This window comes from Mus caroli, unplaced genomic scaffold (assembly GCF_978045245.1).
Source record: "Mus caroli unplaced genomic scaffold, Mus_caroli_1 scaffold_7, whole genome shotgun sequence".
NCBI classification, from domain to species: Eukaryota; Metazoa; Chordata; class Mammalia; order Rodentia; family Muridae; genus Mus; species Mus caroli.
Genome location: NW_028227262.1, coordinates 141,112,068 through 141,136,521, shown reverse-complemented (window position 1 = coordinate 141,136,521; position 24,454 = coordinate 141,112,068). Strand labels below are relative to the sequence as shown.

Here is a 24,454-nt window from a genome sequence, read left to right as displayed (position 1 = left end):
AACTAAGACCCTTTAGTGGTCCCTTAACTCATTTTTCTCAAAGTAAGTGTGGCATATGTACTGCTGATCATAAAGCGATGATTTTTTTTTTTAGATAAAATACAATCAAAGATATTTTAATAATATATTTTAGCATACATTAAAATATAATTAATACTCTCTTCTCATGGTTGATGAAACTACATATGAAGTTAAAGTTGATCAGATTTTGAAAAAAAAAAATCAGTTTAAGGAGACTAATAGCATTGTGAGTGGTCCATGAATGAGTAAAATTGGGAAGTACTAATCTAAATAATTCTATTATTGAGTAGATGAGAAAATCATCCTATAACTAATTATAGAAAAGTTAGAATAAATCTGGTATCTCCTTTGTACATTCCAGTTTTTATTCTGCCTGATTCTTAATGTTGAAAGCCAAAGAAACAAGTGTTGCAGCATGATATTGTACTTCAAATTTGTGTTGTTCATTAAATTACTGAAAAGTGAGTGAGTTAACTAGTGCTTAGTAGCTCTGTGGCTAGACATTCCCATGTTAGCACAGACAGCATTTACACTGAGGACTAACTGCTGCTCTAACCAATACTTAGGATAGTGAGTCATACCTCCTTTAAGTCTTCCCCCATCATGGGTATGGTACTTATTAATTTACTGATCATAGTGAAGTTATTATGACCCAAGGTTAATTTGAAGGCCCTGGTAACTATACAATTAAGATAATTCATCATGGGAAATAAAGCCAGGATAGGCTTCTCAGATCCCTGCTAGATCACTTTATTGCAGGAAGCGGTTATTCTTCTGTCTCCATTTTTAATCAAAAGAATATCATCTTGAATCTGTAGGGTGAGAGAAAAATACAATCACAGAGAAAAAGAAGGTACTTATGTAGAGATTTGAACATAAGAATTGTGTTTTGTTGATATTTTAAACTTATTTTTAACACTTTCAGTAAATGGACCTGACTGGACTTTTTAAGCCCATCAGTAAACATGAGCGGTACCAAGCCTGATATTTTGTGGGCACCACACCAAGTTGATAGATTTGTTGTATGTGACTCAGAATTGAGCCTTTACCATGTGGAATCGGCTGTGAATTCAGAACTCAAAGCTGGATCATTACGTTTATCTGAAGACTCTGCAGCGACATTACTGTCAATAAACTCAGATACACCCTATATGAAATGTGTTGCGTGGTATCTCAATTATGATCCTGAATGTCTCCTAGCAGTTGGACAAGCAAATGGTCGCGTTGTACTTACAAGTCTTGGTCAAGATCATAACTCTAAGTTCAAAGATTTGATAGGAAAAGAATTTGTTCCCAAGCATGCTCGACAATGCAATACCCTTGCATGGAATCCACTGGATAGTAACTGGCTTGCTGCTGGTCTCGACAAACACAGAGCTGACTTTTCAGTTCTAATATGGGATATCTGCAGCAAATACACTCCTGATATTGTTCCCATGGAAAAAGTGAGACTTTCAGCAGGTGAGGCTGAAACAGCATTACTCGTGACAAAACCACTGTATGAGTTAGGGCAGAATGACGCTTCTCTATCTCTCTGCTGGCTCCCACGAGACCAGAAACTTCTTCTTGCTGGCATGCATCGTAATCTAGCCATATTTGATCTTCGGAACACAAGCCAGAAGATGTTTGTAAATACAAAAGCTGTTCAAGGAGTGACAGTAGACCCTTACTTCCACGATCGTGTTGCTTCCTTCTATGAAGGTCAGGTTGCCATATGGGATCTTAGAAAATTTGAGAAGCCCGTTTTGACTTTGACTGAACAACCAAAGCCCTTGACAAAGGTCGCATGGTGTCCAACTAGGACAGGCCTGCTTGCTACTTTAACAAGGGATAGTAATATTATTAGGCTGTATGATATGCAGCATACACCCACTCCCATTGGGGATGAAACCGAACCCACAATAATTGAAAGAAGTGTGCAGCCTTGTGACAATTACATTGCTTCCTTTGCATGGCATCCGACGAGTCAAAACCGAATGATAGTTGTGACTCCCAACCGAACAATGTCTGACTTCACTGTATTTGAAAGGATCTCTCTTGCCTGGAGCCCAGTTACATCTTTAATGTGGGCTTGTGGTCGCCATTTGTATGAGTGTGCAGAAGAAGGCAGTGATAATTCCTTAGAAAAAGATATAGCAACAAAAATGCGCCTTCGGGCTTTATCAAGGTACGGACTTGATACAGAACAGGTGTGGAGAAACCACATTTTAGCTGGCAATGAAGACCCACAGCTCAAGTCACTCTGGTATACTCTGCACTATATCCTTTGTTGTGTTAACTTTTTGAGGCAAATTGGGTAGCATGCTAAATGTTTTATATACAAATAGAAATTGTATAATCTAACATTCTGAAGTAAAATTGTTTAAAACTTTTTAAAGTTTTAGTTTGTAGAATAGTGGCAAGGAAAGTGTCAGTAAAGGGAAACTATTTTATTTGTATAGATTCTTATGAATTGGCTCCTAATTAAAATAACTTTAATTTTGAAATATTATGTATACTTACTAGTATTTCCTATGCATTTAAATACTTATGAAGCAATATACAGAAGATAATGATCAAAAATCTCCAGGCAACAAAGGATCATTGGTTTATGCAGGAATTAAATCAATAGTAAAATCATCTTTGGGTAAGAAAATTCCATTTTATATTTTTAAATACATTTATAACTTTTGTACTCTTACTTGATCCCTATTTGATTAAAATTAAAATTAGTTCAGGACTGTGTACAGAAATGTCATTTATCCCTTTTGGCTTTCTGATTGGGTATTTTAGTAAAGTCTTAAGTATATTGAGTGTATTTGTATCTGGAATGTTTTATGGAAGGAAGTTTGATCTTTGATGTCCATTGACTCTTGTTAAATCTGTTCATTTTTGTTTCTGTGCTATTTATATGAAGACCCACTTGAAGAGAGGTACTATACAAGTTCACTGCTAAGATCCTGCTTCTTAGGTTGAATTTTATCGCAGCATCTTGTTTTTTAAAGAGTAAATTAAAAGAATCTTGAGTGAAGTTCCCTTTTGTTTGCTACAAATACTTTCACAAGGACTATGATATGACAAGAAGTGTGGCCTAGGCTGAAGAATCTCGAAGTGCTTGTTAAGTAAGTGAAGGAATCAACCAATGGATGAATTAAGAGTTAAATTGATAAACTATTTCAAAACATATCCCTCCCTACCCGACAAAGAACTTTTAAGGTAGCTGCTTTAAGCAATCATTCTTGTCTTTGTCCTAGAATTTATTGTTAATGATTGTAATGTATTGTTAATTATTGATAATGTTACATTGTCTCTTAGGATTCAACCTCTACGTTTTATTAGTTGATTTGTACTCCAGCTATGTAAGGTACTAGAAATGTAATTTACATTATTTGGTTCAAGCCATAGTAGAAATAAGATTTTCTTTATAGAACTTCCTTCACTGTGTTACAAGTAACATAGAATGCTCAATTGTTTGTTTTTGTTGTTGTTGTTTTAGAGTATGTTTAATATCTTCAGTTAAGCTGCTGCATTTTTTATAGTGGGTTTTGGGGTTTTTTTTTTTTTGAGGACTTTGAAATTATTTTGGTACTCAGTGCTAAAGATGATTTGACAGCTTCAGATCTATTTCATTTTGGTGTTTTCCCATTACAACTATACCAGAAAGTAATCTTTATCAAGAGAAATAACAGAGCAAGTTCAATGAGAAACTGCCTTATTTATTAACAAAAGTAAAAAGGCAGGCATATATATGATCACTTCATATAAACTTAAATATAAAATGATTTGTGCGTTAAAACCACTGCCACCAAGAGTTAAGTACTATGTTGATAGCACTTATAGTATTGGGCAATGGGATAATATTGTCTAGAGTAGAGGAAAAATATAACCAGAAAGCAGTATGTTAGAAATATTGATATTTTATGAGATAGATGAAAATTTTCAGAGGAAGACCAGAAAGGAGAGAGTCGTGGTGAGGTAGAAAACCTATGAGAACCATACATTCATGCAGACAAGGGAAAGAAGTCACTTTATACTTTACACTGAAACAACTAAACAGCATCATGTGAAATCATCAATTATAAATAATTAGAAACGTAGGTTCAATAAGGTAGGATAAAATGGTAGCTAGTAGCAGCAGCTAGCCTAGAATGCAGCGAGGGCTGTTATTGCTTTGGTTTTGGTTTCAGTATGCGACTATGTTTAAATGCTGATTGGAAAAGCCATGTTCACAGTATTGTAGATATATTACTATATACTATAGTAATTATAGTGTGTGAGTGGGCTTGCACATGCTAGTGTGTGCATGTAGAGGCTGGAGGACAACTTTTGGGAGTCAGTTCCAGCCATCTACCTTGCAGAGGGAGAGAATCTCTGACTGTTTATGAACCTTCTATGCCGGTCTACCAGGCCATGAAGCATTTCCTTGCTACCACCCATCTCCCATAGGAGTGCTGGGATCACAGATGCATTCTGTCTGGTCTTTTATGTGAATCCTAGGGGAGGGAACTCAGGGTCAACAGGCTTGTACCTAGGACTTAACTGCTTAAGCTGTTTCACCCACACCAATACCTGTCTAATATTGAAGAGGGTTATATATTAAAAGGCTGGCCAGCTTTTTGTCCAACCCATTGAAATTTTGTTTATACTTGAAAAAGTATTCTTTTTTTTAATTTATTTATTTATTATATGTAAAGTACACTGTAGCTGACTTCAGACACACCAGAAGAAGGTGTTAGATCTCATTACGGATGGTTGTGAGCCACCATGTGGTTGCTGGGATTTGAACTCAAGACCTTTGGAAGAGCAGTCAGTGCTCTTACTTACTGAGCCATCTCACCAGCCCCAAAAAAGTATAATTCTGATCTAGAAAACTTACGTTAAAATGATTTAAAGGAAGAAAATAGCTAAGATGTTGTGTTTTTGTTTTCTTAACACCAAGTATTCTTATAAAGTGTATTTTATCACACACATGTTTTATACACATACACAGTGTATGTCTGTGTATGCATATGTGTATGTGACATATACAAACACATCTGATAGCTGATTTGAGACTTTTTTTTAACCTGGTAGTTTAATGTTTGAGTATACTTGTTCTCTTTGCAAACAGTAAAATATTGATTCTACTAATATGGGCAATAATCAGATTCAGTAAATACAGTTTTTCATGTTTGTATTGTATATGATGCATATTTTATTTTTCTTCTATAGATATGTTAAAATTTTATAGTTGTTAAAATTGTAGTGTAATGATACATTTGGAATTCATGGTATCACGTTTTTTTGATAACCCTAATTGCCCATAGTATAGCTGCCAAGCTAAGACTCTCTGAGCTCCTAGAATTCAATTTATTAAGTTAAAAATGGTCTATTTAAAAGTAAAAAAAAATTGTAAGAATATTTGCCTAGCATGCAGGAAGCCTCAGGTTTAATTCCCAGCATTTCATAAAACTGAGTGTGCTGCTGAAGCCTGGAGTCCCTCCCATATCTTGGGAGATGGAGGCAGAACACTCAGAAGTTTAAGGTCTTCCTTGGTTACATAACGCGTTCAGGGCCAGCACGGACTATATAAGAGCTTGTCTCGGGGAGAAAAATACTTTTGATATGAGAGTGTTTGTTGCTTAGCAGTAGATTTGTACTTAGCATATGTGAAGTCTTGTTCATGTTCCATATTCAACCTCTCTACCTTCCTACCCTACAGAGAAAAATCTGGTTGGTGATACAGCTCAAGGATATTCAAGGCCAGGACTTTATCTATAGCACCACAAAATAATAATTTCCAAATGTAATTAATTTTAAACAACTCACCTTACAATTTTTCCATAAAGCAAAAAGGTATACTTTAAAATAAATGCTTACACAGGTAGTATTTTCAGATTATCACAAACTACCATCAAGGGGATAATCACAGAAGTTGTTCAAAAGTATGATTTTTAGGTTTAGTAGAGAGCTTAGACCTACTCTAATTCCTTGTAAGTATTTAGACTAAGTGATTTATACACTTAGATGTACATATATAAAGTTTAACTTAAAAGTGACAGATTTTAATTATTTTTCTCTCTTTGTTTGTTTTGAGACAGGATCTTTCTATGTAATCATGGCTGTTCTGGAACTCACTATGTAGACCAGGCTGGTTTGGAACTCTTAGACATGCATTTGCCTCTGCCTCTCTAGTGCTGGGATTAAAGGCATGCACTACCACAGCTGGCTGTTTTTCCCTTTTTAATGTTTATATTTTGATACCCTTGACAGATTAATTGTAGTTAGTCAGCTTTGGACCCTTTGCTACTTTTCTATAATAAAAATTGTTATAGAATCTCATTGTTTCCATGAGTCCAAAGACTGGGCACTGCTCAGTGTCACAGAGCTAAAATGAACATAGTGGCTAAACTTCTACTGTTTCCTTCTAGAGGTAGAGTATTTTCCAAAGTCATGTGGTTGTTGGTCAAGTTCAGCAACCACAAGACAGGTTGAAGATACATGTAGGAGATAAAGGAAAGTTCCTAGAAATGGGACGGAACTGGATTCGATGAGATTTGGCTTTAGATAGAAGGATGCACATATGCTTTATTAGCTGGGCGTGGGGGTGGGGTGGCATTTTTAGGGTTTAATGACCAGAGGCAGAGAGACTGAGGGTCCCTTGCCTTTGTAGAACTAAGTTATGCCCTTCTTGCTGATTGGGTGATAGCCCTACCCATGGCCCCTAAAGGTTATTTACAGTTCTTTTCTGTGCTACTTTCTCACAGATTACCTTATCAGTATGGCAGCTCTGCCTGCTTTAAGACCTGCTTCTCTTACTTGTTGACTCTTGTTTAATGTAGGCCTAGACCACATATCTCCACTGAGTCACTCACAGGCAAGGACCTCAGCTACATCTGTAAAGTTCTTTCATCTCTGCTCTGTTGTTGTTTGGAAGCAGATCACAGATTTAAGCTTAAAGTCCAGAGGAGGGGATCACTCAAGGATATGGTCCCCAAGCTGTAGAAACCTTGGGGCCCTACTTTGTTCTGCCTACAATCAGCAGACTGAATCCTAAAAGCTCATCTGTTTACTTTGATCTAGTTATTTGTTTAAGTAGCATTGATGCTTATAAGCATATAAATATATAACTGTTATAAGTTACAAATATAAATTACTAAATAAAGGAAGTTTGTATATGGATACTTGTGTTTCCTATGCCATGATTTAATTTTTTTCTAGAAATAATGTATTTTTGACAATTTGATCATAAAACTTTCTAGAATATTTAGGAATTTGTTGTAGTTGGGAGAATCCCTGAACTTCATGTTTGTATATTTTGTCTCTGTTTGCCATTAAGTAGTACCCTAAATGAAATTACTTTGCCATTATAACCAGCTCCCACAGTTTCAGTGTAAATAACATTATGAAAATGTAAGGTATTTTTTATTAAAAAGATTGTGAGACATAGGTCATTCCCATTGTATTTTTCTCTTTCTTATTTCCCTAGAAGTCCTTTGACTAAAATCTCATTTTTTACCCGTGTTGATAGTTATGTACCACATAACAGTCAGGCAGAGGTGGTCCAGCCCTTCCTTATGCATATATGCAGGAGAAAGGGAAGAAAGCTCAAGAGCCTCGGATCTCCAAGGCAGAGGGCATTCTTTGCAAATAAAACAAAACTGCTTATCTGTTGGAGCTTGTGCTCTAGTGAGAGAAGAGATATGAGAGGCTGTGTTAAATATGTCTGCAGGAAACAAGTGAACTACATACAGAGGGATCTGTCTCGGGTTAGAGGGGTGAAGCAGAGACTCAGCTCAGTGGGCCCAAACATTTACTCTTACAACAATAGCTTCTTTTTTTCTTGTTTTTTTTTGGGGGGGGGGAGGGTGAGGGTGGAGGCACAAAGTGATTTGTCTTACAGGTTACAGTCCATCCATCATGAAGGGAAACTGAGGCAGGAACAAAAGCAGAGGCCATAGAGGAATGCTCATTACTTACTGTCTTGTTCAGCCGGCTTTCTTTATTTTCTTTTTCAAGACAGGGTCTCACTCTGTAGCTCTGGTTGTCCTGGAACTCAGTGTAGACCTGGCTGGCCTCGAACTCACAGAGATCTCCCTGCCTTCTGCCTCCCGAGTGCCCAGCGGTGGTATCACATACAGTGATACCTCTGGCCCTCCCAGAGGAATCAAAATCAAGGAAATGCCCCACAGATTTGCACTTCACACTTGAGAGTCTTTCTTCCAAATGCCTCTAGCTTGTATAGTGTTGACAAAGACACCTGCAGGAAGTGATCCATCAAGGCTCTGGGAGTGGATATCGGTAAAAGATCACTGATGGCTCCATCTCTTCAGGGTAAAGATTCTTCGGATTGGGAGGCACATGGAGCTGCGTGTCTCTGTCTGCTGGTGACCTAGCACAGACTGCCACTTTTGGAGGAAAAAGATGCCCTGTTCTTGCAATAGAAACAAGAATAGCTTCTTGGTAACTCAACTATGGTGCAAAGTGTTTTATTTGTGGTATACTGCGTACTTATGCTATTGTAAGATTATGGTTGAGAAATTGAATATTCTAAATGTTGAAATGTTTCTTTGTAAAGCTGAAGTGTTTCCTAATATATTTCAAAATAACAATAAACAAAACAATATAAAACTTTTCTGCTTTTAGGAATGGTAGAAAGCAGCAGACATAATTGGAGTGGCTTGGATAAACAAACTGATATTCAGAACTTAAATGAAGAAAGGATTTTAGCATTACAGCTTTGTGGGTGGATAAAGAAAGGAACGGACGTAGATGTGGGGCCATTTTTGAACTCCCTTGTGCAAGAAGGAGAATGGGAAAGGGCTGCTGCTGTGGCTTTGTTCAACTTGGATATTCGGCGAGCAATCCAAATCCTGAATGAAGGGGCGTCTTCAGAAAAAGGTATTAGGTTATATGCTCTGAGAATTGGCAGTTCATAGAATTTTGTCAAGAAAGGATGTGGATAATTTTCAGTTTTCTAATCAACATCTTTTTCATTCAAAGGGGAAGTATATAGTGTTGAGCAGTAAATACTAGCCAATCCCATTTATATATGCCTTGGGATAGGTCAATAAAAACAAACATATCTTAAATGACATCTTAACAATAATATAAGAAGTTGTCTAGCATGTATGCCCTTGTTTTCTTTTTAAAGACTGATCATATACATTAAATATTGGAACTGCTTTCATTTGTAAGCACTCTGACTACAAACGGCTGGATATATTCTAGTGTATGCTTTCTCCTTTGGTAGGAAACTGAATGATATTTTTGTATAGACCCGTGTAGATTCTTATGAAAAGCATATTTTGACCTGGAAAATGTTTCTAATTGAGTCCAATTAAAGCATGTTCCCTGTGTTTGTGTGTGTGTGTGTGTGTGTGTGTGTGTGAAAGAGAGGGGGACGGTGATAAAGTTTCTTTGAGAATTTGCCAGAGGATCCTCCTTAGGAAAACAAATCAGTCAAAACCAAAGAATTTTGGTTTGTTTTATTCTAGTTTATATGCTATTTATATTTAATACATATAGAAAATTATTTCTGAGTATTTAGAGTATTCTTACTTGCTCTGGCCTACTTTCAACCTACTTTCAGTTATACTATAAAAAACATGAAATTGACTGTAATCTATTTAGTTTCATTCTAAAAGTTAAAAAGGTTAGTGCCTTGCCCCGAGCATCTTTACCTGTGCTTCAGGGAAAGCCTTCTGTACTTGGCAGTATGAGAAGTATGTAGTGTCATTAAAAAAAGAAGAACATATATGAGTCTGTGGGATCAATGTTCAGCCCTCCTCCAAAAGGGACTCTATTTCTAATTTAATTTTGCCTCAACTTAAGAGCATACTTTCTTATCATATATGTCTGGAAAATTTGGTATTTGTATGCTTTTATTTTAAAAGGTTTAAAACTTTATAATAGAGTAGGCATCAAGTATCTTGGAAAACATTTTTGTAAAAGTGGCCACACTGTACACCAAGAGCAACTGTTTATAAAAGCCATTGGTAACCAATGCTTTGTGTAAACATGTCTACATGCAGTGTTGTAATGATTCTCATAGCTGTTTGACCTAGAAGTTTTCTAAGTATATTAAAATAAAAATACCAACATATTGTTATTTTTTCTCCAGTTGACACTTTGTATATCAGGCTATGTATTAATAATTAGAAGTAGGAAAATAAGAAACCTTTGAAAATTATGATCATGTGGTAAAGTAGCGTTACGTTCAGTACTTTCCAATAGCGTGGATGACCTTACGGTAAGAGTGACAGTGACTTTGGTGAGATGGTGTCACTTGTCTCCCTTTCGATACCAGGTAATTGTACAACCTCGTAAGAAACTGCTGGACGGAGAACTTGAAAGTAACCGTTACTTGCTGCTGCGGAAGCAGTTTAGTCAGTGCCAGAGCCTGCCAGTGCGATTCTGGGCTCAGTCTCCAGTGCTTCTTCTTAGGGAAAGTACTTCACTCACAGTGTTTTCAGGCACACGTGTGTGTGTGTGTGTGTGAGCTGTTTTTAAGAATGAATTTTTCTTTGTACTCTACCAAATTTAACAGTTTTAATTATTTTCTTATTGAAATTCATCCTTTAGTCACTGTGTTGAGGATTTAAGAACTGTGGGGAAAGGGGCTATTAAGCTTCTGATAACTGACGAGATGTGTACTTTTAACCTGCAGGAGATCTGAATCTCAATGTGGTGGCAATGGCTTTATCGGGTTATACGGATGAGAAGAACTCCCTGTGGAGGGAGATGTGCAGCACCCTGCGCCTGCAGCTCAACAACCCCTATCTGTGTGTCATGTTTGCATTCCTGACGAGTGAAGCGGGGGCATATGATGGAGTGTTGGTGAGTTATCTTCTTTCTCCACGTCCTCCTTTGAATTAACAGGGTTGCTTTTTTCATGGTTTTGTTAATACAGCTACAGAACTAAGAAAGACTATTTCATCCATTACTGGAAAACTGAGCTGTAGAAATGTACAACTGTAGACATATACATGTGTTACTGTTTAAATATTGTGTATGTGGGAGTGTGGACAACTGATAATCACTCAATTAGTTTTGGCTAAGGTGCCTTACATCTTAAATAAATGGTCATTTTTCAGACAAGTCCTGTTTGGAAAACATGTAACCACACTAATTATAATAATCTATATTTTATTTAGTCTTTCAGGTCCTTTTCTTTCTTTCCTGATTTAGTCACTGTGTAACTCCATCATAGCTTCCTTGTCACACACTGAGGAAAGAATGAAGTGAGATTTCTCATTTCATATCAGTTGTTGACTTACAAACATTAAAGCCACTTTGCTTTGTACTGTTAGTCTTCTTTCCAGCAATGAAAAGGACTTTCTTTATTAAGGTTTATTTCTCTGTTTGCTGTTAGAACATTTCTTATGTGTATTGCTGTATTAGTTGTCATTCTATAAGATCTGTAAAAACATATATTTTATTGACTTATCGTGCTGAAAATCTAAATAGATGTTAGTGTTTATTTTGACAGTGTGTAGTTTGTTCTGCCTGTTGCTTTAACTTTCTAGTGAACCTTTCTGACCTCTTTACATTAATATCTAGGAATATTTCTCTTTAGCTGTTACTACTGCGTTTGTTAAACAGAAGACTTTAAGTGTTGTGTTTGAGCTAACAGTAAACTTTCAGCAAGAGCTAGAGAATGATAAGAGAGCAGAAAAAAAATGAACTGATTGCTTAATGTTTACTGCATTTCTGTATTTTAATTAGTGACCTATACTAAGATCCCTTCTTCTCTTATCCCTATAGGGAGAGCTGAGAAGGGAATTCATATATCCAAGCTTTTTCAAGAATGTACTTTATTTAATGTCTATGTAATTGTATTTTATTTTTTATATTGTTAGCATAACTACATACATATTGATCTTAGAAGCCAGAAAAGCTCCAGTCTTTGTTCTGCCACAATTTGACCTTAGCTATACAGTTAACCTTTACAGCTCTCATTTTCTCAGCTATAAAATGCACCTAATTTTGTTATAAAACCATTTGTTTTTGTAGCACATGTAACTGAGTCTAAGAGCTTATTCAATTTTAAAGATAGATTTACACTTTATAATTGAGGAAAGGTATCAATGAAAAGTATCAATGAAAAGGATATTAGATTTTAAGAAGGAAAACTTCAAAGAAAGACTCTGATAGAAAGTGGATCTTTTTGCTACCTATAACTTAATTTTTTTCTTATTGCAAAATTACTTTGGAACTTTCTAAATTTATAGTAACATTTTCAAAGGTTTTTTTTTTTTTTTTTTTTTTTTTTTGGTTTTTCGAGACAGGGTTTCTCTGTGTAGCCCTGGCTGTCCTGGCACTCACTTTGTAGACCAGGCTGGCCTCGAACTCAGAAATCCGCCTGCCTCTGCCTCCCGAGTGCTGGGATTAAAGGCGTGCGCCACCACGCCCGGCTCAAAGTATTTTTTAAATAATATTGATGAATAAAATGCTGCCTCTAAATATTCTATTGCAAACCACCCATATAGCAATTTGGATAGAGTGTCAGTTTACAAGTTTTAGGTTTTATATTTAAGAGGTATAGGTAGGTTTTTTAGAGGTAGGTTCATTTTTCCTTTATGAGTATGCATGTTTTGCCTGGATGTATGTCTGTGCACCATATGTGTGCGTTGTCTAAGGAGACCAGCCAGAGGTAAGCATTGGCTCCCCGGGAAGTGGAGTTATAGGTGCTTGTGAGCCACCATGTCGATGCTGGGGAATTGATCCTGGATCCTCTGGAATTGTTCTTAACCATTGAGTCATTGTTGCTGCCCCAAGTTATTAATAGTTTTAATCTGTACTGGTATACCCCGTTCATAGATTTTTCTAGATGTGGTGATTAATTTTATGTAGCTGTTTCTCCAAAACTCGTTGCTTTGAGAGAAAGATTATGTGACATCTAGTTATAGTTTATATCGGTGTTACAGGAGAATGGCCTGCGGTTTTATGTCTATATAACTGAGTTAGCTAGGTCTGCCTGCATTTGAAAGGTAAAGCTCCACTGTTAAGGACAATGGCCTTCCGAGGCTTCTTTAGCAATTGATGACTCTTCTAGCATCTGAAGAGTGCCTTTGCAACACATTTCAAAATAAACTTATAAATAAATGCATGTATAATTTCCCCCCAGTATGAAAACAAAGTTGCTGTACGTGACAGAGTGGCATTCGCTTGTAAATTCCTTGGTGATGCTCAGGTGAGAACTGATTCAAATCCGTATGTGAGGTGATTAATGTTTACTATGAATTATTCTTAAGAAATTAATCTTTACATGTAATTATATGCCTATGAGATTTTATATAAAATCTAAGAAGGCAGCTATTACATTGAAATTATAAATATGCATGTAATAACTAAGTTTGTTTTAGAATATTGAGTTGATGTTTTAGTTTATTTTTGCATTTTGAGGAACTTAGCAGATATAAATTTTAAACTCAGGCTTTAGTAGCACACACAGTGATGTACACACTTAGCTGCTGCTCTGATGACCGGTGAGGAGGAGGAAGTGCACAGAGATGGCTAGCAGTGCTGTAGTCCTGACAGCTGTTAGCGGGATGGGAAGGAATGTTGGCTGCAGTTTGCACAGGATGAAATGGGAAGGAAATAGTTTTTATTGATGATTATGAACATAGAGCTCTAATTCTGTGATACTGTTATACTACCATGATAGTCAAGCACTTGCTGAAACGAGGACACTTCTTGTAGATCTAGCCATCTGTAAACATAGGAAATGTCTTACTTTTTTTAAATGATTGTGGGAACTAGGGAGATAGCGCAGTCGGTAAATACTCACTTTGGAAGTTCAGGGACCTGAATTGAATCCCCTAGAGCCCGTGGAAAACCTGAGTGCAGCAGCTGATGCTTGTTTTTTTGTTTTTTTTTTTTTTGATTTTTAATATTTTTATTACATATTTTCCTCAATTACATTTCCAATGCTATCCCAAAAGTCCCCCATAGCGCCCCCCACTTCCCTACCCACCCATTCCCATTCTTTTGGCCCTGGCATTCCCCTATATTGGGGCATATAAAGTTTGCAAGTCCAATGGGCCTCTCTTTCCATTGATGGCCGACTAGGCCATCTTTCGATACATATGCAGCTAGAGACAAGAGCTCCGGGGTTCTGGTTAGTACATCATGTTGTTCCAACAATAGGGTTGCAGATCCCTTTAGCTCCTTGGGTACTTTCTCTAGCTTCTCCAGCAGCTGATGCTTGTAATCCCAGGCTGGGTGGCAGAAGCAGGAGGGTCCCTGGGACTCACTGCTCTCTCATACTAGCAAATCGCTGAGCTCAGCTTCAGTGAGAGCCCTGTATCAAAATATAACTTGGAAAGCTGTTGAGAAAGACATCTGTTGTCAATCTCTGGTCTCCACACATGCCCTCGCACACATGCCACACAAAAATAAATTGATTATGGATAGATACTGTATTGAAACTTGAAATTGATATAGACTCCTCAGTACATATTTAGATTTTGGCAAGGGATTTTTACTTAAAATGTTTTTCATCAAGAATAAAATGTTCAAAATATAGTAATTCTCAGTTATAAAATATGTGGTGAAACAGATTGCATCGAAAAACTCACTTTGAATTTTTCAGTTAAATAAATACATTGAAAAGCTGACCAATGAAATGAAAGAGGCTGGAAATTTGGAAGGGATCTTGCTTACAGGCCTCACTAAAGATGGAGTGGACCTGATGGAGAGCTATGTGGACAGAACTGGAGATGTCCAAACAGCAAGTTACTGCATGTTACAGGTTAGTGCAGTGTGACACTGGCTTTAAAAAGCCAGGCCACACTCTACATGTTCCATATTTCCTCAGCTAAAGTGCATGTGCTCTGTTCCTTGCATATGGGTTTTCGTTTGCAGCTTTTCCCCATTGTTCTGTTGAGGATGTGTGTTTCATCTTACTGGCCCTAATCACGTCATTTGCTTCTCCAGGTTTTCCCTTTAGTCAGAAATACCTGTGTTGGCTGGGTCTGAGTTCATGTAAAGCTCAGATGGAAGCAGAGAAGCTTCTCTTGAAAGCCTCAGATCAGAGTCTCCCTCACCTTTCATAACGGACTCCGTCGCCTGATCTGAACAGTGGTTTTGGTTGCATTTGAATAGAAGGCGAGACATTAAGTCACACTTGAGTTCTTTTACTCCCCAGTATCCATCTTCTTACCAGCAGAGTAATTTGAATAACTATGTCATCAACATTTTGTCATTGCCTTAACTGTCCAGTGGTTAAACCAGATTCCAGGAAAGGATTACTTAATACTTTAATTGTGTGTGAGAAACATAACTCCATCCACTGTGTTGCTGTCCAGTTGGCCTCCAGCTGGTCTTACCTTTCTTGTTAGGAGCACCTCTCTCCTTGGTGCCTTCTTCCTTTTGTAGGAAAGCTTGCTTTACGTTGGTGAACAAATCGAAATATGTTTGCCAGCCCCTCTCTGTGTGCTTTCCTGTGAACTTATGTAATGCTTGCTCAAAATGCAGTCTGCTTATATAAGGTATCAAGCCACCACTTGTGAGAAAAGCTTTCCTCCACACAGTTTTCTCACTGGAAGGAGTTTTTTGTCTTTTAAATGAAATGCTGATATATGGCTGCAGAGTGCAGATGGGGTGGTCAGAGCGCTATTTGTGAAATACTGTTAGCATGCAGACAGTATGTAAAGCGAGCGAGCGACCTTTAAGCAGTCTAGTCAGATAATCATTTCATTTTAGCTGGGATGCCTTGTCTTTCCATGTGGCCACGGCTAGCTGTGCCATTGTGCTGGCCACGGTTAGCTGTGCCATTGTGCTGGCCACGGTTAGCTGTGTCATTGTGCTGGCCACGGTTAGCTGTGCCACTGTGCTGGCCACGGTTAGCTGTGCCACTGTGCTGGCCACGGTTAGCTGTGCCATTGTGCTGGCCACGGTTAGCTGTGCCATTGTGCTGGCCACGGTTAGCTGTGCCACTGTGCTGGCCACGGTTAGCTGTGCCATTGTGCTGGTTTCATTTTGTTTGTCCTCTTTGCTTTTGTTCCTTTGTTGCCCTGCTGTATTTTGTATCAGTTTTTGTATTTCACCTTAGTTCTTTATATTTCACCTTACTTCTTTATTGGCGTTTAGCTGTACCCTTCACCCTTCTTGCTGTGTTTGTTGTTTTTTGTTTTTTTGCTAAAGCCGTTGCTTTGTCTTACAGTATGTGTGCATCTCAGACTCCTCAGTCCCACCCCCCTCAGGCTGCACTTCACACCCGACATGCTGTAATACCCTCCTTTTCCTCCCACACATCCAGCACAGGGCTTTTCTTACACCTTGCATCACACAGGTATTACAAGAGTGTAATTTCATTTGTGCACCTTTTCCTTGTCCAGAGATAACATATTTTACTCTATATAGAGTCTCAGCTCCAACTTACATTGTTCCTTGTGCTTTACCCAGTGATTTGTCTGTTCTGTAGATTATAAAAAGAAAGGAATTGCAGACTTTGTATTTATTTATTTACTGTTCCTGGTGTCTGTTCTTCCAGCGGATCTGAGTTGAGTCTTATTTCATCCTGTTTATTCACTGGCATTCCTTGTGATGCAGGTGATGGTCCTGGCTGGTGCACTTTAACAGAAGCATCTCCTGGATCTTAGATTTTCCTGCAGCTCTTTAAAGAAGTGCTTCATATGCTTCTGCCTCCTTTGATTCTGATGAGAAATAAGTGCTTTTCCTTGTTTCCCTGTATGTGGTGTTTGACGTTACCATGGATTTCTTGCAAGAAGCCCCCTTTCTCAGAAAAAAAATGACACCATTGTGCCTAGTTACAGTTCTTTTGCCTCTGCCAATTAACATTTTTGTCATCAGGTTTGGGGTGGTTTGGTATATTATTTCTGTGCATCTTTCTCTTTTCCATGCTTGTTCTTTTTTTCTTCACCGTGTTCTGTGTACAGTAAATCAGTTTTACTCAGCACTTGGGCTTCTGTTCATTTTCTTTTTTCTTTCCTTTTTATTATTTACCTCTCCTGCTTCAGTTGGACAATTTCTCTTCTTTTTTTCTTGTTTTGTTTTGAGACAGGGTTTCATTGTGTAGCCCTGGCTGGCCTGGGGTTCACTTCGTAGGCCAAGCTGGGATCCACCTACATCTGCCTCTGAGGGCTTAGTGGAGTGGTAGGCCTCCATGCCCAGCTTCAACTGGATAATTAATGTTGGCTTGTTTATTTGTTCTCTCTACACTGCCTTTGGCCATTAAACTAGCCAGGGAATTTTTTTCTCCCACATCCAAAAGCACTTTTAAAATTAAAACAAAGTAGCTTCTCTGTGGTAACTGCATCATTTGTTTTAATGTATACTTTGTTCTAGTTCCTCCCCCTGATCTCATTTTCCCTGATTTTGTACTTTCTAGTCTTGAGGCAGTTGTTAATTTCGGTTATTTTGCATTTCAGCTGTAGAATGTCAGCTTTGCCATAGGTGACATTTCTCAGGTTAGAGGCCTGTTTGCTCCTTAGTTGGTTATTCCCACAAGTCTGTCATGGTTCCCGTTGCGCTTATTTCTCTGAGTGGCCTACTTCCTGCATTGAAGATTCTCTCTGCCAACTCTGACACTAAAACCTGTTTCAGCGATATCTATCTTACAGGTCAGAAATATTGATGGCCTGATGAGAAGAGCTTTAAACTTAAGGAAAGCAATTCTTGCTTCTCACTCGTGCCTCTGTGCACTTGATGTTTAAAATACTCAAAAGCAGTCCTTCACTACCAGATTTGAAGGGCCAGGGTCAGTATTAGTTTAAATGTTAGGTAGTTTCCATTTGCAATTTGGAGCCATTGTAAGCAGAGATTTTGAATCCGTAAGTTTTAGTACGTACAACAAGGCATTTTCTTATCACAAGTGCATTATCAAGAAAAGTGGGTTGTTTGTAGCTTGCTCCTTAAACTCAAAATAGAATTTTACTTCCTGGTCAAGTATTTATATGGCGTGCATGCTTATATATCTCTAGTGAAACCCAACTAAAGATGGATTCGCCAGGCTTTCATTGTTTTATTCAAATCCTCATTAGGATAGAGGTTTTTACCCAGAATCCTCTGATTTAAACCAGGACATTTCAAATGTTTGAAATACTTTGTGTTTTCTTTTTAGGGTTCACCTTTAGATGTTCTGAAAGATGAAAGGGTTCAATATTGGATTGAGAATTACAGAAATTTATTAGATGCCTGGAGGTTTTGGCACAAAAGGGCAGAATTTGATATTCATCGGAGTAAGTTGGATCCCAGTTCCAAGCCTTTAGCACAGGTAAGTAGACTGTTGGAGAGAGAATCAAATCTTAACGTGTGAGCACCAGGTGAATTCATTATTATCACCCTGTTTTTTGTCTTTGTCTATTCCAGACTTTACTCTGTTCTTATTTTTTCCTGTCTTTTTTTAATTTCTATTTTTTAACCATCACCTTGTACAGCTGAACTTTACTTTGAGATAAAACAAAGGATAGTAGGCCCAGATGATCTGAGGAAAGCCTAACTCCTAGGGCTCTCTGAAATGCGTCAGTAACTGCCAGACTTTCAGAATCCTAACTGTGCCACCTGTACATTGCTTTTATGTATTACTTATATTCAGTACAAAACGATTGGAGGTTTAAAAAAATAGAATAAGTACAAACATATGTCTATGCATGAAATTTTAGTATGAGATCAATTATCACATAAGGTATATAATATAATATCACATAATTACTTCAGATTTAAATACTTGATTATCTTCACTGTGACCAATGGGTGGTGCTATTTTAATTTTGTAGGCAGTAGGAAATGGTTTTTTTCTTTTCTTTTCTTTTCTTTTCTTTTTTTCTTTTTTTGAGACAGGGTTTCTCTGTGTAGCCCTGGCTCTCCTGGAACTCACTTTGTAGACCAGGCTGGCCTCGAACTCAGAAATCCACTTGCCTCTGCCTCTGCCTCTGCCTCTGCCTCTGCCTCTGCCTCTGCCTCTGCCTCTGCCTCTGCCTCTGCCTCTGCCTCTGCCTCTGCCTCTGCCTCTGCCTCTGCCTCTGCCTCTGCCTCTGCCTCTGCCTCTGCCTCTGCCTCTGCCTCTGCCTCTGCCTCTGCCTCTGCCTCTGCCTCTGCCTCTGCCTCTGCCTCTGCCTCTGCCTCTGCCTCTGCCTCTGCCTCTGCCTCTGCCTCTGCCTCTGCCTCTGCCTCTGCCTCTGCCTCTGCCTCTGCCTCTGCCTCTGCCTCTGCCTCTGCCTCTGCCTCTGCCTCTGCCTCTGCCTCTGCCTCTGCCTCTGCCTCTGCCTCTGCCTCTGCCTCTGCCTCTGCCTCTGCCTCTGCCTCTGCCTCTGCCTCTGCCTCTGCCTCTGCCTCTGCCTCTGCCTCTGCCTCTGCCTCCCGAGTGCTGGGACTAAAGGTGTGCACCACCATGCCCAGTTCAGGAAAAGTTTATCGCTGGAGTAGGTATCTTAGTAAGATGAGATAGTATTGTGCCACCTGTGAGGAATCTGGGGAAGAGCTGAGGCGTTCTCATAAAACCCAGTGAGCACCTTCTGTGGCTGTTTGCACCCTCTCGTCAGCTTTGATCCAAACTTCTAAGGCACTGCTGCAGGAACCTTAATCCCTTTCCAGCTAAGAAAAGGCCATGGTGGTTGAGGAGAGGGGTGTTCTCTTGTTTTGTCCTCAGAATGGATCCTGGGGTCTTGTACATTCTAAGCAGTTAATCTCATACTGAGCTGCATCCCCAACTTTCTTTTCTTTTTCTATTTGGGCAACAATTTCACTAAATTACTTGGCTGGCCTTGAACTTGTGATCCCTCTGCCTCAGCTAGCTTGAGTAGGCAGCTCAGCTCAGTGCTGCCTTTATAAGATTTTGTTCTGAAGATGGTCACTGAGCTGGTTGCTGGTGGTGAATTGGCGTCCCTTTTTGTTGCTGTGTGCAAATACCTAACAAGAAGCAGCTTAAGGTATAGCAGTTCTGGGGTCATTCCTGGGAGGGAGGCATGGGGGCAGGGCCATGAAGCAGCGGACCACTTTGGGTCTACAGTCAGCAAGTGAGGCCGGGCTACGAAACCTGAAGGACATCACCAAATGACCCACTTTCTCCAGCTGGCCCCTATATCAGGGCCTATTTCCAGCTGTTCTGTAATCACATTAAACCACAATTGTGGCATTGTGTAATGGCCTCGCGTGCATTCCAATGCCCTTGATAATTATACAGCATCAGGGTCTACCATTTCTAGTGATTCACAATTATCCATGGTATTAGAAAGAATGTAATTCAGTAAAGGTAACAGGACATAGTAAATAATGTCACTTCTGCCTGGAGACATGGCTGGAAGCCTAGTCAGATGGATTACTTTGCAATGTAAAGTAAAACTTTAAAACATTTTATCTGTACCAGACTTTATAATTCCATTATGGGTCGCACTAAATTGCTCTTTTCATTTGCTTTGTAGGTGTTTGTGAGTTGTAATTTTTGTGGCAAATCAATCTCCTACAGCTGCTCCTCCGTGCCTCATCAGGGCAGAGGGTTCAGTCAGTATGGAGTGAGTGGCTCACCAACAAAATCCAAAGTCACAAGCTGCCCTGGCTGTCGGAAACCCCTTCCTCGATGTGCACTTTGCCTCATTAATATGGGCACACCTGTTTCTAGCTGTCCTGGTATGACAATTGCACAAGATATTTCTCTGAACTCAGTGTTTCTACATGGTGCAAGTAAAATATATATTAGTTAATGCCTGCATGATTCTTACTTCTTGAAAGTTTTATTAAATTTATAGTCTATTCATTAAAAATTACACATTATATTTATGATAACTTAAGTAATCTCACAGATGCTAACTTAAAGTTGATGATTATATGAGTGATTTTTATAACTATGCTATTCTCATGGCTCCTACTGGTATTTCAGATTTGATATTTAAAATTCAGTATGCTCCTAGTTATTAACAAAACTTGTATCCATAAAGGCTCTTTGATAGTGTCTGAGAATGTTTACTTCTTTCTTATTTCATCCTCACTAATAATATATAAACTATTAGCCCAGAAACCAGACCACTTGACTTCTTAGCTTTAGTCTTGCTTCTGCTATTGTGACAGTTATGTAATAAGTAGATGTGGGGTTGTTGTTGTTGTTGTTGTTGTTGTGTGTTGAGCGGGGTCTCATTATGTAGAACAGACACATTTGTGTGGATGAGAACTACCCGTCCTATTGATGGTTAGTAAAACTCACCTGAAATCTGAGTCTACATTTCTTTTTGGAAAGGTCTTTAGTGTAAAGTTTTTCCATTCAGATAATTCCTTAATAAGTCTGGATAACGTACACTTTCCCATTTTTTGCTGATAATTAAAAATATAGGTAAACTATCTGGGTGTAATGGCACACTCCCTTTATCCCAGCACTGGAGACAGAGTCAGGAGGATCTCTTGAGTTGCAGGACAGCAAAAGATTCATAGTGAGGCCATGTCCTGAAAACACAAAAGCAAACTGCAGTGTTACATATATGAACTGTTACTAGATCTTAACATTCAAATTGTTGTTTCAGTATGGTATATGATTTATATTTTAGCATAGTTTCAGAGCTATCCTCTAAGAAACTTAAATTGCTGCGACGTAGCTAATGGTGATCATTTTGTTTTCCCGTAGGTGGATCCAAATCAGATGAAAAGGTGGACTTGAGCAAGGACAAAAAGTTAGCTCAGTTTAACAACTGGTTTACCTGGTGTCACAATTGTCGGCATGGTGGGCATGCCGGACATATGCTGAGTTGGTTCAGGTAAGCAGTGCTTTCCCTCCTTGATAATCTTACAAGACATAGAGCAGACGACCTGTTAAGTAGTGCAGACTCTTGGTATCAATGTGTTAAAGTCTACTTTTTTTTTTACTTATTTGCTTATTTGACTTAATAAAGGTAGTATCAGTGGTTCCATCATTGCCTTATGTAATGTTTAACTTTAAAAGTAATAACTATGCCAGGTGTGGGGTGGTGTTTGCCTTTATTCCCTACACTCGGGGGGCAGAAGCAGGTGGATCCTTATGAGATGAGTTCAAGGACAGCCTGGAAATAGCAGATTCCTGACTAGCCAGAGCTAGATGCTCAGATCTTGCCTTTGACTGGATTAAAATTATTTAAGGCTATTGTGGGACAGGATATTTAGTTTTTGACATCTCACAATTTGTCATGTAAGTATCTATACATATGCACACGCACACACACCACTCTAGTGCACTCACTCTTTGCTTGGTATAAATAACTCTTGGGATGGAGAGTCTCAAGATGAACTTACCGTTGATTCACTGACATCACACTCACGTGCACCTTGTCTCAACTGGCTAATCTGAACTCTTTGGTGTTTTCTAGATAGGGTTTCTCTGTGGAGCTCTGGCTGTCCTGGAACTCACTCTGTAGCCCTAACTGTTCTGGAACTCAGAAATCTGCCTGCCTCTGCCTCCCAAGTGCTGGGATTAAAGGTGTGCGCCACCACTGCCCGGCTCTAACCTGAACTCTTGATATTTCCTCATCACCAAGGGACTGTGAGCAAGCCATTTTGGTATATTAGTGTATAAACTAAAACTGTTCATTTTCCAGTAACTTTCTCTTAAAAGTTCACCTTGGTGATTGTTTTCAATTTGATGCTATTAATGCATTTTTTTAGTGGGTTTTAATTCCTATACTTAACCCAGTGTCATTTTGAAAATTGGTGCATAAATATATTTGTGTGTATAAGTCTTGGATTCCTAACGGTTATTTCACCTTTTTCAGGGACCATGCAGAGTGTCCTGTATCTGCATGCACGTGTAAATGTATGCAGTTGGATACAACAGGAAATCTGGTGCCAGCAGAGACGGTCCAGCCATGAAATGTTCCACCTAAAGAAAAATCTTCAAGTGTGGAGTTTTTAAAGGATGTCCTTCATAGTTCAGGAAATAAAGTCACTCATGGCTTTGCTCTCGTGGGAAAATAAAGCATTCTGTCAGCTCAGCAATGTGACATTTGAGTGACTTTGACGTACTTCTCAGAGGCAAGCGCTGCTGATATGAACATTAGAACATGAATATTGGTGCTGTTTAGTAGGTTAAAGTTCATTTGAAAGAACTGTCTAGGCTTTTGTCAAAATTATGTTTATAGATGGTTTTAGAATAAAAACAGACCTTGTGCCTGCATCTTCAATCTGAAATTGATATCTTTTGATAAAATCTGTACATATCTAAAGCCAAATGCCAATTCATTGTTTCATATATCAATTTAAGCTTATTCATGCTTAAAAATGATTTCAGAGAAAATGTCAATTTTTACATTGGGAATTAGCTCCTGACCCATGCTGGAGAATACATGCATGTGTGCATATGTGCACACACACGTTTAAGGAACGTTCTCTCTCATACATTTCTATTTTAGTATAAAAGATTTGATATAGGTCATTCTTGTCTTCCTCAAAACTGCAAGTTAAGAGCAGGCTGGTGAGCTGGTTCAGCATGTAAGGAGGCTTGCAGCCAATCCTGATGACCTAAGTGCGGTCCCATGTGTCGGAAGCAATGACTCAACTCATCTCCAGAAGCTTGCTGCGGCATGGGGCGCGCACGTACACATGTGCCCGCACGTGAGCACTCGAGCACACGCACGGACAATAAATAAAAAAATGTAAAACAATATACTTTGAAACTTTTTTCTTTTCAAAAAAAAATGTGTGAAATTTCAGGAAAACATGATAATAACTTTTTCGCTTTCAATTTTTTTCTTTACAGTGTTCTGATTTGTCTCTGGCTATCATCTTTACTTACCATTCTCACCACCACCAGGTACTTCTGAGTCAGAAATCTATGCAAGATCATATGTAGGACACCATTTGTGGTGCGGTCAGACACCTTCCTGTTTTGGAGTCTCTTCTTTTTTCCAAGGTAGACTACATGGTGTTGGCCAAAACAAGGGCATTCCTGCAGTCACCTTTAGATATAAGTTGCTAAAAGTGTGTGTATTGGGGCCAATTCAAGGGCTTTGTTTCCATTTTTGTTTGTTCCATTTTTGTTCCATTTTGTTCATAACTGGACATAGTCAAGAGAAAGGAATTGTACCACGCTTCTTTGTTACACACTGTGTGTAGGAAGGGAACTGGATTTTGTGCTTGAAGTTATAATTGTGAGGATCCTGTTCTCTAGGGTTTGGAGAGAGATCTGTAGCTGCACAGCATGAAGAACATCATGTCAAAAGACTGAAGATCCAGTAGACTAGACTGAGTTGTAACCTTGCTTCCTTAAGACCTGATAGAGAATAACATTGGCTCAAGTGTATGTGTGTTCTAAATGTATTCAAATGAAAAAATAATGACTTTTCTTTCTTACAGAAGTTACCATTAAGATACTACTGGTGTTATAAACTTTACTGTTTTCATTTTATTAGGGTATTTTCTCTTTCTTTTTCCTTTTTTTTTCTTTTTTCTTTTTTCTTTTTTTTTTTTTTTTTTTTTTTTGGTTTTTCGAGACAGGGTTTCTTTGTGTAGTCCTGGCTGTCCTGGAACTCACTCTGTAGACCAGGCTGGCCTCGAA

The 24,454-nt window shown here is 38.6% G+C and overlaps 1 protein-coding gene across 2 annotated transcripts in view; it reads left to right on the top strand.

The window, feature by feature from the left end:
• Positions 1-22,892, top strand: part of Mios (meiosis regulator for oocyte development) — a 28,554-nt gene extending 5,662 nt beyond the window's left edge. For both annotated transcript variants that reach the window (XM_021165673.3, XM_021165674.3), the window contains 10 exons: positions 947-2,280; positions 2,549-2,647; positions 8,626-8,880; positions 10,649-10,818; positions 13,109-13,174; positions 14,576-14,734; positions 18,068-18,220; positions 20,367-20,571; positions 21,557-21,686; positions 22,674-22,892. In XM_021165673.3, the coding sequence (XP_021021332.1) occupies positions 987-2,280; positions 2,549-2,647; positions 8,626-8,880; positions 10,649-10,818; positions 13,109-13,174; positions 14,576-14,734; positions 18,068-18,220; positions 20,367-20,571; positions 21,557-21,686; positions 22,674-22,770 (2,628 nt within the window). In that variant the 5' untranslated portion in view covers positions 947-986 and the 3' untranslated portion in view covers positions 22,771-22,892. The remainder of the gene's footprint in view (positions 1-946; positions 2,281-2,548; positions 2,648-8,625; positions 8,881-10,648; positions 10,819-13,108; positions 13,175-14,575; positions 14,735-18,067; positions 18,221-20,366; positions 20,572-21,556; positions 21,687-22,673) is intronic.
• The last annotated feature ends 1,562 nt before the right edge of the window (positions 22,893-24,454 follow it).